This window comes from Typopeltis vanoorti, chromosome 25 (assembly GCF_054136105.1).
Source record: "Typopeltis vanoorti isolate ZY-2024b chromosome 25, IOZ_Tvanoo_1.0, whole genome shotgun sequence".
NCBI classification, from domain to species: Eukaryota; Metazoa; Arthropoda; class Arachnida; order Uropygi; family Thelyphonidae; genus Typopeltis; species Typopeltis vanoorti.
The window spans coordinates 45100309-45116803 of NC_143573.1; the positions used below are offsets into that span (position 1 = coordinate 45100309).

At 34.5% G+C, this 16495-nt stretch overlaps 1 protein-coding gene across 1 annotated transcript in view; it reads right to left on the bottom strand.

The window, feature by feature from the left end:
- Positions 1-14433, bottom strand: part of Bcat (Branched chain amino acid transaminase) — a 156569-nt gene extending 142136 nt beyond the window's left edge. Inside the window, exons 1-2 of the mRNA XM_090414446.1 lie at positions 14322-14433; positions 10137-10196 (exon numbers count right to left, since the gene is read on the bottom strand). Coding sequence (XP_090270572.1) covers positions 10137-10196; positions 14322-14372 — 111 coding nt within the window. The 5' untranslated portion in view covers positions 14373-14433. The remainder of the gene's footprint in view (positions 1-10136; positions 10197-14321) is intronic.
- Positions 14434-16495: the final 2062 nt, after the last annotated feature.

The window sequence follows — 16495 nt, forward strand, 5'->3', positions numbered from 1 at the left end:
TGCATTTTCGAAATATCTTCACAATTAGGCTACTTTTATATCGAGACTAATGACTTTGTCGAATACTTGCTATTGGCAGCTGATTTTGAAATAAATAAATAAATATATATATATATATATAAAAAGGATACCTTTTAATTTTATTTCATATGCAAACATTTTTTAAAGGTATAGCAAAAATGCATTATTTCTTGTAATTAGAAATTTATTACTAACATTATACATAAAGGATATCTTTGTATAGTTACAGCTGTTGCAAAATGTTTAATTGCGATATTTATTTGTAAAAAATGCCTTATCTTGAATTTAGTTTTCATTTCTGTAAAAGTTGATATGGCAAGAGAGGAAAATAGAACACAATACATTCTAAAAGTTGGAAGTTTAAGAGAGAAATAGTTTAAAGGAATTCTTAAGCCGAAAAGGTGGAAAATAGTTATGAAGTAAACAAACAATTATCCCAAAATTAGCAGATTCTTTGAGGTTATTGGAGTAAATCAGGCATGTCATCAAGTCTTATTACCTTGTTGACATTATTGACTTAATTCCTCATGCCTTCTGTTCACTCACAATCAGTCCATACTCTCTCGCATTATCTACACTCAAGCTACTTGTGATTTCACTTATCAGGATGAAATATGCTGATGAGCTGCTCATTGAACACCTCAAAAATATATCGTCTGCAGCAGGTACCATTCTAACATTTTCATCTGTTATCATATCATGATAAATTATATCTGTCACCATAAAACAAAAAGAAGTGGAAATATTGTCACACATGACACAAACGGTAGACAGCTATCAGTAAATTCGAATTTGATGAAAGAATGGAGAAACTACTTCCAAGAATTACTGAATGTCGATAATCTCCAACATTCAAGTCAGCTAGCAGACCTGTATCTAACCACCACTCTACCAATAAATTGTGAAGACTTCAATGAAAAAGAACTAAAAATAGCAATACATTAAACCAAAACAGGAAAGTCTTATAGAATCCAGGGATTGACGGAATTAGAGCAGAAGCTTTCAAAAATGCTGGATATAATACATATTCCAATCTCCTTGCCATAATGAATCAAGCTTTAAACACTGGAATAATACCTCAACAATGGAAACAAGACCTTATTGTCCCTATACTCAAAAAGGGCAGTCTTATTATTATTATTATTATTATTATTATTTGACACCTCCAGGGAGTCCAAAGACTCATCGAGGGAGAGTGTGCCAACAGCATCGAACGATTGGTCCCCTTCCAACTACTAACCTCGCTCAAACTTACTTAACTGAGCCATTAGTAGCAGAGGCTCTACCAAATCGACCAACCTTTGCCAGCAAAGGTTGTCTTAATCATCATCATCATGTGTATCAAGGATTTAGGCCTAGCATGGCCTGTTCCGGCCTTAGAAGTCATCATTGAATTGTTTAAGAGGACATCCTGGTTTTCTTTTTCCTAATAGCTTGTACCTTAAGGCTTGTTTTGGTAATCTTTCTGTTTTCATTCTTTGAACTTGTTCCATCCATTTATGTTTATATTTTTTAATTTTTTCTATTACTGGTTCTTGGTTTAATTCTTTCATAATTTCTTCATTTCTTTTGTGATCAAATAGGGTATACTTTGCAGTTTTTCTCATAAACTTCATTTCTGCTGTTGTTAATCTTTGTTTGTTTTTTGTTTTATTGTCCAGATTTTGCTTCCATACATTAAGACTGGTAGGGCTAATGTATTGTATATTTTTAGTCTGGTTTGTTTTTGAACTAGGTTTGGTTTAAATATAGAGTTAATTACACCTGTTATTTTTAAATATTTTGCAATTTTTAGGTTTATATCTTTTTCATTTTCATATGTGATCACACATCCTAGGTAGTTAAAGGAATTCACCTGTTCTAAGATCTTGTTATCTATTACTATTTTAGTTCTTGCTGGATCTTGTCCTTTAAAGGCCATAGTTTTTGATTTTTCTATTGATATTATCATTCCATAATCTTTGGATATCTCATTTAGATCTAAAATAGCTTTCTGTAAGTTATCTTCAGAATTTGTAATTATTATTTGGTCGTTGGCAAAGAGGAGAGTGTTTAAGTTTACTGTAAGAGAAAGGTTTAATTCCTTGATGTAAATTTTTATTCCATTTTATTATTATTTCATTTAAGTAGATATTAAAAAGAGTCGCAGAGAGGGGACATCCCTGTCGGACCCCTTGGTTTATCTCTCTCGTATATGATAGCTCGTGATTTAATCTTATTTGTATTTGATTAGGGGTGCTTAAGGGTCAAAGCTGTATAACTGAGAGGAGACCTCCACATAGCCTTTAAAGGAATGTGGAGAACCGACCAGGGCTTCTGACCTAATGTCCAATCCTCACCTTCTCGTGGTGCACCCTGTTGGGTATCTACTTTGATACTGAACGAACGAGGATGGGCTGGCAATTTGGGATTTAGCCGACCAAATTGTATTCTTATTGGTTAAACCAAAATAAAAAATGATGGTACAACATGACAAAATTTCATGCCGGCTGGGGCGTCGCCCGGTTAAACAAGGCCCCCGTTGTTTTCGCCAGGGAACCAGGGCGAACAGCGAAAAGTCAGCTACTGGAACAAATCTGAAAACAAACCCCAACTCAACATCACCAGAGTTAAAGATCGGTACTATCAACGTAAGAAGCCTGAATGGCAAAAAAATGGAGCTAGCTGAGGAATTAGATAAGTACCAGATCGACATAATAGGGGTGACTGAAACAAAAAAGACCAAAACTGGTGAGATCTTTCTGAGCAATAAATACAAAATGTTATATTCAGGCAATAACAATCAAGGAAAAGAAGGAGTAGCCATAGTATTCAACACAAAATGCGAGGCTAATCTTCTTGAATGGCAGTCAGTCTCAAGTAGAGTAATGTGGGCAAACATGAGAATGGGGAACTGGACAATGAGACTTATTTGTGCCTATGGTCCCACAGAAGGTTCTACTAAGGTAGAAGTGGAGGAATTTTTTGAGGCTTTAGAAAAAGCAACTGACACAATGAAAAAGGAAAAGTTGGTCCTTGTTGGGGATCTAAATAGTAGAGTAGGAAATGATTGTGAGACATACAAAAATATTTTGGGAAAATTTGGAGAAAAGAGCAAAGCTAATAATAATGGCAAATATCTGTTGGATTTCTGCTCAGGACATGGACTGGTTATTACTAACACCATGTTCCAACATAAAAATGTGCACAAATTCACATGGAGAGAAGAGGCTAGGAATAAGAAAAGTCTCATTGACTATGTTATTGTTGATAGTGATGTTTTCTCCCTGGTGCAGGACACCAGAGTGTACAGAGGATTTGAAATTGGAAGTGATCACTATTTAGTCTTGAGCAGGATAAAATTGAATTTCATATTGAAAAGAATAACATGTAAGAAAGTTTTAAAGCGAATAAAAGTTGAGCAGCTCTCAGATGTAAACTGTAGACTAAAATACAGAAATATTATTGAAAAGAAAATGAAAGAGTTTGAGAACAGGAATCAAACCTTGGAGATTCAGTGGCAAACTCTGAAGGAAACATTGATTGATTCTGCCAGAGAGGCATGTGGTGAGGTTGTGTGCAAAGATAAAAAAATCAGAACTCCCTGGTGGACACAGGAAGTTAAAGAGGCAGTGAAGGAAAAGAAGAAAGCATATCAAAAGTTCCTGGCAAATAAGTCAGCTTTTACTCTTACAGAATACAGAGACAAATGTAAGAAAGCTAAACAGTGTGTAAAACTAGCTAAACAAAAGTCATGGGAGAACTTTGGCAAGAATATAGAAAATAAATATCAAGAAGGTGGCAAAATATTCTGGAGGTTGTTGAAGAAGCTTAGGAATGGAGGAAAGAGTGCTGTAAAAGGAGTTAGAGATGATAAAGGTGACATGAAAATGGGAGAAAAAGATATCCTTGAAGTATGGAGTAATTACTTTGAAAAACTGCTAAATGAAACAAGCAGTGATGACAGCACAGTGATAAAAAACACTGACCAGGCATGCAGTCAGGAATACATATCCATACTTGAAGTAGAAAAAGCCATCAAAGGCTTGAAATGTGGAAAGGCAGCAGGAGTAGATGATATTCGACCAGAAATGCTGAAGTATGGTGGTATAAGAGTCTTACAGTGGCTGCACTGCATAGTTCAGAAAGCCTGGACAGAGGGACGAATTCCCGATGATTGGAGTAGAGCTCTCATAGTACCCATATATAAAAAGGGAAATAAAACTGAATGTGAGAATTACAGAGGTATTTCCCTACTGAGTGTTCCTGGCAAGATCTATGCAAGTATACTTGAGAAACGGTTGAGAAGAATTGCGGAAGAAAAGCTTGGTGAAGAACAAGCTGGATTCAGGCCAAATAGAGGCTGTCAGGATCAGATCTTCACTTTACAACAAATAGTCGAGAAAGCATGGGAATATAACAAAGATCTGTATTTAAGTTTTGTCGATTTGGAAAAGGCATATGATAAGGTGCCAAGAGAGAAGCTATTCAATACGCTGCAGTTATATGGTGTCAATGGGGCATTATATCAAACAATACTTAGTCTTTATTTGAGTTGTGAGTCAGCAGTTAGAATTGAAGGAAGTACAGGAAGATGGTTTAATGTTAAATCTGGTGTGAGACAAGGATGTACATTATCCCCTCTGTTATTCATTATATATATGGATCACATTATGAAGGAATGTGGTATTAAACCTGATATCAAAATTGGAGATGTTAATGTCAGCTCTTTGCTTTATGCGGATGATGTTATACTTCTAAATAAATCCACTACAAGTCTGCAAGATTCTCTGACTAAATTGAATAGCTGTTGTAATAGATATGGTATGAAGGTCAGCAATAAAAAGACAAAGACAATGAAAATAGGCAGAATCATTGAAAATGTCAACTGTGTTGTGAATGGAGAACCTGTGGAACAAGTAAAACATTTCAGCTACTTAGGCACAATTTTTACTGAAGATGGTAAACTAAATATAGAAATAGACAACAGAATCAGCAAAGCTGGTATCGTGGGAAGTCAATTGAATAAATTCATATGGAATAAGAAAGAAATTAGTCGGAACACTAAATTAGCTGTATACAAGACTGTGTTCAAACCAATTTTAACTTATGGATCTGAGAGCTGGGTCAGAAGTAAAACACTTGACCAAAGACTAGAGACTGCAGATATGAGTCCTGAGAAAGATTAGAGGCGTGAACAGATGGCATCAATGGCAATATCATATTAAAAATGAGGATATTAGGAAAGAACTTGACATTGTCAGCATCCAGGAATGCGTTAGCAGAGCTAATCTCAGATGGTATGATCACTTAAATAGAATGGGAGAGGAAAGATTAGCAAAACAAGTGTTCTCTGCCAGGTTGGCAGGAAAACGACCCAGAGGAAGACCAAGATATAGGTGGATTGATACGGTACAAAGTGCCTTAGACGATAGAAATATAAGATCTGATAATGTTGGAGTCTTGACAAGTAACAGACTGATTTGGAGGAAAATTGTAGATAGGAAGTTAGTAATGATGTAATTTTTTTCATGTAGTACTATCACATCCTGTACACCCCTTGAGGGTACATGGCAGGAATTTGATGATGATGATGATGTATTTGATTATTTTCATATATACTTGTGATAGCTTTTAGGATATTATTTGGTATTTGTCTTTCTTTTAATATGTTAAATAATATGTTTCTTAACTTTGTCAAATGCTTTTTCAAAGTCAATAAATGCAATATGTGTTTCTAAATTGTATTCTCTTCTTTTCTCTATTATTAGTTTTAGGCAGAAGGCCGGGTCTATACATGATCGTCCTTTTCTAAATCCATTCTGTACTTCTAAAATAAAGTTTTCAGAATATTTCATTAGTTTGCTATTTAAGATTCTGCAATATATTTTGTAACAGGAATTTAGTATACTGATGCCTCTATAGTTTTTAGGGACATCTCTATTACCTTTTTTTTAAAGATAGGAATCACAATTGCTTTTTTCCATTCTATTGGGGGAGGATACCAGTTGAGTAAATTTTATTTAAAAATAATAAGAGTTTTTCTTTGAATCTTGTTCCTGCATATTTATATAGTTCTGAACTTAGCTCATCTTCTCCAGGTGATTTTCTTTTTCTTGTTTCTTTCAGGCTGATTTCTAATTCTTCTTTAGTTATTTCCTTTTCATTTTTGTTAATTGTTTGCCAGTTGTCTTTTTTAAAATATTTGTCTGTCCACAGTTCTGTGTAGTATAGAAATTCTTCTAATTTCAATTCAGTGTTTAATTTTATGTTTTCTTTGGTATCTGCGTTTAAGTGTTTCAAAATCTTATATACATTGGGTCTTATTTTATATAAATCATGTTCTAAATTAGAAACAAATTTGTTCCATGATTCTCTATGTCTTTTTCTGACTTCTCTTTTAGCTATGGCTCTTATTCTTTTATCTTCTAATCTTCTACTGCTTAACCATTTGTGATAGGCTTCTTTTTTCTTTTTGATTATTTCTTTGATTGTATCATCCCAGATCTTCAGTTTTTTCCTTTTATTGAATTTTTTAGTCTTTCCTAAGCTTTCATTTGCTGCTACATTTAGTATCATTTTTATATTAAGCCATTCTATTTCTATTTCTTCATTTTGTTTTATTTTATCTAGATATTGGTTAATTCTTTGTTCATATAGCCATTGTACATTTGTGTCATTCAATAGTCTAGTTTTATAAACAAATATTTCAATTTTTCTTTCTGTTCTTGTTACTTGTAGCATTTAGGTGGTAATCTTAATTTTATTTTAACAAGGAAGTGGTCACTGCTTATTTCATATCCTCTGTGAACTCTAACATCTAGTGAAAATTTTGATGTCTTTACATTTAATTTATAATCTAATATTGATTTCCATCCTCTTGCTGCCCAAGTATATTTAGTATGTCTTTATGTTTATAGAAGAAATTCATTATTTTTAGGTTATTATAAACTACAAAGTCCATCAATTTTTTACCATTCCTGTTTAGAGTATGTCCTCCATGTATTCCTATATTATTATTAATTTTCGTGTTTCCAATTCTTGCATTTAAGTCTCCTGCTAAAATTTTGTAATCATTTTTATTTATTTTATTATATATGTTTTGTAGCTGATTATAAAAATCAATATTATCCTGTTCTCTTAATATCTGCAGTCTTAATAAAATTATTAAATAGAGAAGTATTACTTTGCTATCAACCACAGTTAAAATCTACAATAGGATGATACTCAATAGAATAGAACCTTACTTAACACCACTTTTAAGAAAAAACCAAGCTGGATTTCTAAAAAAATGATGTACAATAGAACAGATACATTGCATCAGAAGAATCATAGAAGGTTCACATGATAAAAAACTTTCCACTGATTTTAACCTTTATAGACTTCAAAAAAGTCTTTGACTCCATTAATAGAGAAGCAATGTTTAAAATACTCAGCTTCTATGGTCTACCCTCAAAACTCATACAAGCAATCTCAGCACCTTATAAAGATTACAATGCTACAGTAATCTTTAAAACAGAAACATCTGAATCATTTCCAGTGACAACAGGAGTCCTGTAAGGTGATGTACTAGCACCTTATTTGTTTTTAATATGCTTGGACTACATTTTCTGAACCATCAACACAGAAGATCTTGGTTTTAACATTAAAACATCCATCCACACAATGCAAATAACTGATCTTAGCTTGCTGACGATGTTGTACTTATTGATACAGAACCAACAAATGCACAAAATCATCTCAGTCTACTAGAGGCACAGGCTAAACTTATTGATCTGCAGATCAACATCCAAAAGTCCAAAGTATTCTCAATAGGTTGTGAAAACTTTATACTTCATATCAACAATAAACCTTTAGAAAGAGTAAAGTACTTTTAATACCTTGGATTGTACATCAGCAATACATAAAATGATATCAGAAAACATAAACAGCTGGCTCTAGTCTTCCATAACAAACTCCGCCCTACCTGGAAATCATCATTAGTACCATTCAAGACAAAATTAAGACTACACCATGCAACCAGTAAATCCATCTTCTTGTATGGTTCTCAAAACTGGACAATAAGCACCAAAAAAACTACAGATCTAATTAACTGCTTTGGAACTACAAGTCTCAGATTGATCCTTGGATATACCTGGATGGACCGTATCACTAACTCTGCTGTGCTAAATCTGGCTAAGCAAGAACCACTTGTCAGTATAGTCAAAAAACTACAACTCAGATGGCTTGGGCATCAACTCAGACATCCTGAAGTCTCACCCTTTTGGGAATCCCTCATTCTGTACAAACCAGAAGATGGCAAATGCAGTAGAGGAAGATCATGCAAACAATTTTGGCAATACATATGTGAAACCATTAGTAGGCTGAACTGCAAAACTCCATCTTACATCTACCAGTTAGTTCAAGATAGAGAGACTCGGAAGATCATAATTTGCAATATTTAATTTTTAATATAAATCTCTTTTCCCTTTTCACATTGTATCATATTGTGAATAAATTATGTATGTATGTATCATATCATAATCATTATTTCTTCTATTTACTACATATCAGAAGAACTAAGACTTTTCTTGACCTCATTAGCTAATTTCTGTTCATACCACTTATTTTCCTGTCCTGGCCTTCTCTTTGCATACGCTTCATGCAACTGATTATTACCATTATTCAACTTGTGCTGCTTCCACAGTGTATTCTTCCAGACTGAATGCTTAAATCTCTTCATTCATCCATTTTACAGCAGCCTTATCACCTTTGGAATTCATTTAGAACTGCTACTGTTAAATAGTTCTTTATCAGTAACCAAGCATTTATCAAGCATATTAATTTAAGTTTTTGCAAACCTATAGTGCATTCGTACCATAAGTGGATTAAGGATTTTTTTATTATTTTTTTTATTATAATATTTTGTTTATTTTATTTTTTACATAGTCTGGAAACCCTATTCTAGAAACTAAACACAGAACTTTTTCAAACTACTTCAGGTCTCCAAATAAGTAATCTCACACCAGACAATGAAATTCATCACTTGAAGATAATCAAAAACATCCATGTCAGGATGAACCTGTAGCCTGTTGAAAAGCAGATATGCTAACCATCCAGCCAACTAGTCCAGCATAAACACAGCAATTCATTTTTAATTCTTTTATTTTAATTTATATCTATGCCACCTCTCAGAAGTAATTTCTCCACTCCTATCCATACCTGCTTACCTTTATCACCAATTACCCCACATATCTCCTCAGACTCAACTAACTCACCTCTTATGTCCCATTTCTCTACTGACCATTCTCATATACATGTTCACTGCTACTGCTAACATCCACTCTCCTTATGCCATGTCTCTCTGTCTTCCACAATCCTGCCTCATTTTCCTGTCACCTTACATTCCTGTTCTCTCATACTCATCTTTCACAATTAAATTTTTTACTTTGTGTTTATAAATCAGAGCAGAGGATAACAAGCCTTTCATCTGATGCACAACTTATGTTCATTGCATATGTTGGGAGATGAATGTAGGTGAAAGATGAATTATCGCCCAGTGTGAGACCACCATCCACCCATACTGGAGGCCAAAAGTGGCTTAAAAAGTTCCATGTTTGGTCTCTAGGGCAGGGTTTCCAGACTATGTAAAAATAAATAAAAAGTTACAAATATATATATAAATTGTTAAAAATGGAAGAAAAAAAAATCCTTAGCCCACCCATGATACAAATGCACTATAGGTTTACTAATAACCTTCTGTGGAGGAGAACCACATTAAAAAAAAAAAATTAATTATCTCCTTGCAAAATAAAACCAACTGCTTTAAAATGTATAAATGCAGTCTCTTTGCCCATCCAAGGATATTTGCACAGGATGTGTGCAAATATTCAAAAATGTTTTCAAAATATTAAAGGTAAACCAATTCTGAAGGAAATATTTTCTATAAACCAGCTAATTTTGTTTTTAGCTCATTAAATAATTTACTTAGCCATATTCCTCTCTCTCTCTCTCTCTGTCTGTGTGTTTTATTCAATGATTACAGATAATTCACCACAAAATAACTTTTTTTCCCTCTAATTTTCTTTGTTGAACATTTCATGTTAGATTTCCTTAATATGAAAATCCTTTATTGCATTAATATAACAAATGTTTACCTTGAAAGATTCTGTTGAAACTGGACACCACTTAGTTAGAGTCTTCATTATACCAAGAGGCTGTTGGAAAGATAAAGAAAGTGTTACTACTGTTATCAAGTAAGTGGATGAAGTATGCTTTCTAATCCTCTTATCAAAGAATCAACACACGATATTTACCTGATTCACTTGTTATTTACCTAGTCACAGATAACAGTGTTGGGTAGTGATGGCATCATTAAACAATACTGAATAATAAAAACATTGCTTTATAATTTTACTTCAATTTTTGAAAGACTAAAATTGAAGTAAAATTATAAAGCAATGTTTTTATTATATATAGATGACTACTCTAATGCTACTTCCTGTCATATATCAACCAACTGATATCCTCCTATCTCACTAGGCTTTCCTATTACCCAAAAAATATAAGGAGACTTTTACAAAAATCTAATCTGTGTCATTAGCAATATCACTGATGAGTTAGGACTAATTATGGTGGTGGGGGGTGCTGAACATTTCTGATAAACACCTGGAACAAATATGATATTAAAGCAACTTAGCAACTTATACAATCACAAGAAAGAACACATCTTCAACATCTTCAGAAAGAATATATATGTTCTTTCTTGTGGTTATATCAGTTGCTTTAATATCATTTTGGTTCTAGGTGTTTATCAGAACTTTTCAGCCTCCCTTCATGTGTGTGTATGTATGTGTGTGTGTGTATATATATATATATATATATATATATATATATATATATATACACACACACACAGATAGATAAGTAGAAAACATATATATTTGTGTAAGTTAGATAGTTTTGGAATAAAAAAGATGGTTACGATTATTTTGAATTATGGCCAAAGTAACTAAAGCAATGTGGCCAGCATATTTTTCCATCATTGGAATAATGATTTGAAATGTTGGTATAATGTTCAATAGCACTTGTTCTTCCAGCTGGTTTGCCTGCTTTGTGAGATGAACAATCCAAGTTTCTGAAAAGTGTAAACAGACCAACCATCTCACTTTCAGATGAAAAGCATTTATAAAAGGTTCTTTGTATCATGGTCATGGATGCAAGTAAGACCCAGATGAATTTTATATATATATAAACTGCTTGAAAAGACATCAATGGACACCCCCCATGGGCAAGGTGCATCATGGCACATTGCGTTTGTAGCCAGTATAAATTGGGGAAATATGATGTTCCCAAATCAATGCAATTGTGTCCAGGTTAACTGGCTGTGAGAAGGGACCTGACAGAATTTGAAAGAGACATCTGTGATAGGATGCCATGTTGCAGGCCTATCTATTCAAGCAAACTGTTGACAAATTGGGCCATCCTAGGTCAACAGTCAGTGATACCATATTGAGATGGAAGTGCAGAAAGTCAACTGCATGTGCTACTCACTGTAGTTGATATGTCACACTCACCAAATGTGATCATAGGGTGCTACGAAGGATAATGTGTAAAAACTGCCATTCATCAGCAGACATGTTGCATGTGGAGTTCTGGACATTGACTGAAACTTAAATCTGCATGAAAATATTCAGAACCAAGGCTCACAACATGGGTTTCCATAGGACCACGATATGCAAGCTCCACATTATTTGAACCAACATGCAGCATCATCTTCAGTAATGCAAAGAGGGATACAGAGTGGGATGTGGAAGCTTGGTTATGTGTTATGGAGCAACAGATCATGTGAATGTGTGAATATACATACATACATATTCTTGTTATGTGAATATCATTCCTCATAAACAATATTGTTAAAACTGATATAAATTTATCAGTCTATACTTAAAACTATTAACAATGATAATTTTTAATAGTCCATGCTATTCATGCAGTTCACTGCTATTTAATAAAATTATAAAACACTTTATAGTGAATTTTTTGTATCACATATTCCAAGTATCAAAACAAGTCAAAACTGAATTGTTTATACTGTATATATTATGCTTTGAACTTAACATTAAAATTATTAGCCTTTAACCTAATGGGTCAAGGTTAGTGTCACTATTAAGTGTTGTTGAAATTTTTGCCAATCCAGATGACTCAATGGATAACTTCTCTACCGTCCAATCAGCAAGCTGTGAGTTTGAATTTCACTGTGATTGTAAGGTAGGAAATATGTCACCTGGGGCAAGACCCTCAACCCAATTATTGGAGACTTGAAGTGTCTCAAAAAAGATATATTTGATTGCTACAGCAGGATCCCTGGATCATCTAACCTTCAGCTCACACCCATAATAGGTTTACAATCTTTTTTTGTAGGTGGTATTCACATAAAAAGGCAATATTTGTGATGTTCAGAAACAAAATCTCTGATGTTTATTCATCAGCTCTTATTCCATGTCATTAACTTGGCTCCATCCCAAATTGCTCCAATTTATGTGATTGGGCTCCAGTTATATAATAAAGCATAAGTTTAGCAATATCATGTGGTGGCCATTTCTCTTATCCAACTCATAGTTGCCTTAATACCATATTTTTAAAAGACAATCACGGAAGAGTCCTTATGAGACTTATTGCCTTAGATTGACAATATCACTAGCATGAAACCTATTTGTTTCAGTGACCAACAATGAAACTATCTATAAATAAAATTTGGTGTTAAAACTGTTATGCATATTTTAAGAATAATATTTATGTGTAATTTCAGACTGGCTTATATACATGTATGTATGAAAGAGAAGGGAACTGTGTGCTAGTTAAAATAATATGTTATTTTAACTAGCACACAGTCACAGTGAATAGTCATCATACCAAATATTCTGCTGAGAAATGCCTAGAAACATATGTTATTTTAACTAGCACATAGTGAATGATTGTAGAATTTTAAAATTTATTTTCCAGATAATAAACTTACAAAAAAAGAACCCAAATGTAAAATACTATTCAACTTATAGTAGACTGGTATGTTGGGTACTGGTACTGAGAAAAGTGAAACTTTTCAACATCACATTTCATTGGTGTAAGCTGTATTAATACTTATTAATATAAATACTTAAAACTGTATTAATACTAAGGCATCTGTTGCAAAAGTGACTAAATTTTTAGCTGAAGTGAATGAATAAATGGTTGTTGGAACATGTGTAAATGTGCTTAAAGGAAATGATTATTATTATTATTAGAGGCAACTAACTCCAAAGAGTCCTTAGATCCATCGAGGGAGGCCCTAAACATCATGTCAAGAACTATTCAGCATTTGCACAGTATCTATCATACTTTACTTTGAACTCATTAAGTCACCACCATAACAGACTATGGCAACCTATTCCACACTTTCCAAGCAAAAAGCCTAGTTCTAACACCCTTGCTAACTACCCTCCCACTCAGTTTCCATGGATGGCCCCTAGTTCTCCCACCACACCTGTTCTGAAAAATTTCCTCTGAAAAACCCCTCAGTATTTTGAATGTCTCACTCATATCACCCCCTTTTCCACTATCAGCCAGTTTCTGTAACCCATAAATCTTCAACCTGTTCTCGTAAGGTTCATTCCATAGACCTGCTACCATCTTGGTCACTCACCTCTAGATCCTCTCCACCTCTTCCCCATCACCAAGAAACCCTGGTGCCCAGATCTGCATGCAGTAGTCAAGATGGGAGTCTTATCAAGGCTTGATAAAGAGGAAAATAACCTGCTTGTCTCTGCTCGTCAGAATACTACTGAAAAGTATTCTTCAGTAGTGATCAGTGATCTGATGAGCTGCTTTAGCCACTTTACTATGTGCAGCCTAAACTTTAACTCTCTATCCACTAACACTCCCGAGTCTCTGGCAAACTCTGAAGTGGTCAGCCGTAAAAACTACACGTGCTGCAAAATAGTACGGTAAACCACCCGAATTGGGGGAGGGTTAATCAATCAAACTACTCTCAACTGAGTACAGAAAGAAAAAAAAAAAAGTATCTTTTCAAGTATTTAATAGCTATCATACCAAATGCTCTGTTGATAAATAGGAATCGCTTTATACAGCAAAAAGAAATGAAAGTCCCATTAGATACATAATAATACTATGTAAATAATAAACACATTACTACTTAATGTTATAAACTACTAAATTGCATCATGTATTGTGAAACTGTATAAACAGCTAACATGCTTTATTTTGTACATTCGTAATCTAGTTGTGTTTTTGTTTACTAAATGACCGATGAAGGAAGAAAAAAAAATTGTTTTTCATTTGCTCACCTTTTTCGTCACGCTCTTAGCATCGGAACATAAAAATAGAATTCGTTTCATATCGATGATATAACACAGATAACAAGACCACGTTACTCGTCCTTACCGTTTGGCATTAAAACTCAAGGGAAAACTAAAATTTAGCTCATGCGGCATCTACTGGGATGAATCCTAATAAAGCGAGTGCATATGCAATTGTTATATCGTAATTCTCCAATAAAGCTAGTACATATGCAATTGTTATATACTTATCAATCGGAATTTCTTATTTCACATAAATAAATAAATCCGCTGAACTCTTTTCATTACTCAGGAGACAATGCTGTTTCTAGAAATTTCTGAAAATCAGTAGACAGCTGGTTCCACGTCTCACCATCGCCGAGAGCGTGCATTCCTACAGCCTTCTAGAGATAAGAAGTGATGCGTCTGACACTGACTAGTATTTATTTATATTTACTACTTATTATGTATGCTGGATATTTTACACAGTTGCAGATCAAAAACTCGAGTTCTTCTAATGAAAAAAAAAAAAAAACATTTGCGACAAAGAGCGCAAAAGTGCATAATTGATTCATTAAAAGTTTAATGCAGCAAAATGTAAGGTCTTGAGGTTTGGGAAACATCGATGGAATGCTGCATGCTCTATGGGAGGAGTTATACTGGAGGATGTAGGGGAGATAAGAGATCTGAGGTTGATGATTGATAGAAACCTGAAGTTTAGGGGACATATTGCAAATGTGGTGAAGGTAACACAGAGGATTGCTGCAATTATGAGAAGGACACAAACCTGCAGAGATAAGAGGGTTATCATTCCGTTGTATAAGTCTCTGATCAGACCACACTTGGACTGTTGTTCTCAGATTTGGTCCCCAGGATTTGAAGGGGATAAATTAACTGTGGAAAGGATACAAAGACGGATGACAAAGATGGTTTCAGGACTGTACAAGGATAGTTACGAGGATCGGCTGAGGGAATGTGGACTGCAGAGTTTGGTGGATAGAAGAAGGAGAGGTGATATGATTGAGACTTTTTAACTGTTGAGAGGTGGTTACAGGATTGACACTGGGGAGTTCTTTCGCTTGGTTGAACAGCGGGAAGGAGTGATGACAAGAGGCCATCCCTGGAAGTTATGAAAGGAAACTGTGCGCAAGAGGGTGAGGAGTGGTTTTTTGCGTGGAGGGTGGTTGAACCGTGGAATGCATTGCCTGATGGAGTGGTGGGAGCGAGAACGGTCAATGAGTTTAAAGAGTGGTATGATAGACTTTGTGTTTCTTAGGGGGGGGGATCTCCCCTCGATGAGTCTTGACAGACTTTATGTTCTTAGGAAGGCCCTCCCACGATGAGTCTTTTGACTCCATGGAGGCCTGAATAATAATAATAATAATAATAATAATAATAATAATAATAATAATAATAATAATAATAATAATAATAATAAAAGGCCTGTAGAAAGTTTCTCTAGTCAGTGAACAGAACTGAGCGCATAACGTCTTTTTCTTAGCAACTAGCAAAAAAATGTTTACGTAACAACATTAAAAATGCATGCAAGACAATTAGCTAATGACGAACGAGTCATCCAGTATGTTTCAGTAGTAAGAATTTTTACACTTCAATATAGGAAAGCATTCACCTGATCTCTGTTTCTAGAGGCCGGAGAAAGCTAATTCAGGATCGATAAACGATTTTCTTTGGGAAAGACTGAAAGTAACTAGACCTACCACTCATCTCTGAAATCTAAGTTAAATACACCAAACTGTTGACTCGTTCATTGATAACAAGTGAAAGAACAAGAAAGAGAATAATAATAAATCATCTAACGCCTTTTATTCCCTTATAGGGAGTAAGCGAGGCCTTTTTACCCTATCTAGCTTTTGGAGACTGAGTGGGCAGCTCAATCCCCACCGGTAGCCAATCAGAGATAGTTGGCCCGTGTCTATCACAAGTTATAGCAGCCACCGATGAACAGGCTGGCAAACAAGTGCTGCCATCTCTTGGCACCTAACCCTAACAAGATATGTTACTGTCTGAAATAATGTGGATACTACGGTCGATTTTCTTGAGTTTACGGGATAAAAAACCCGAGTTTCCGGGAGGAACAACACACTTCCCTGTGTCAGAGATCGACTAACTCGGGAATCGGTCGAAGAAAGGCTTAGAAAAGGTTCCTCCAGTCGGCGACTAGA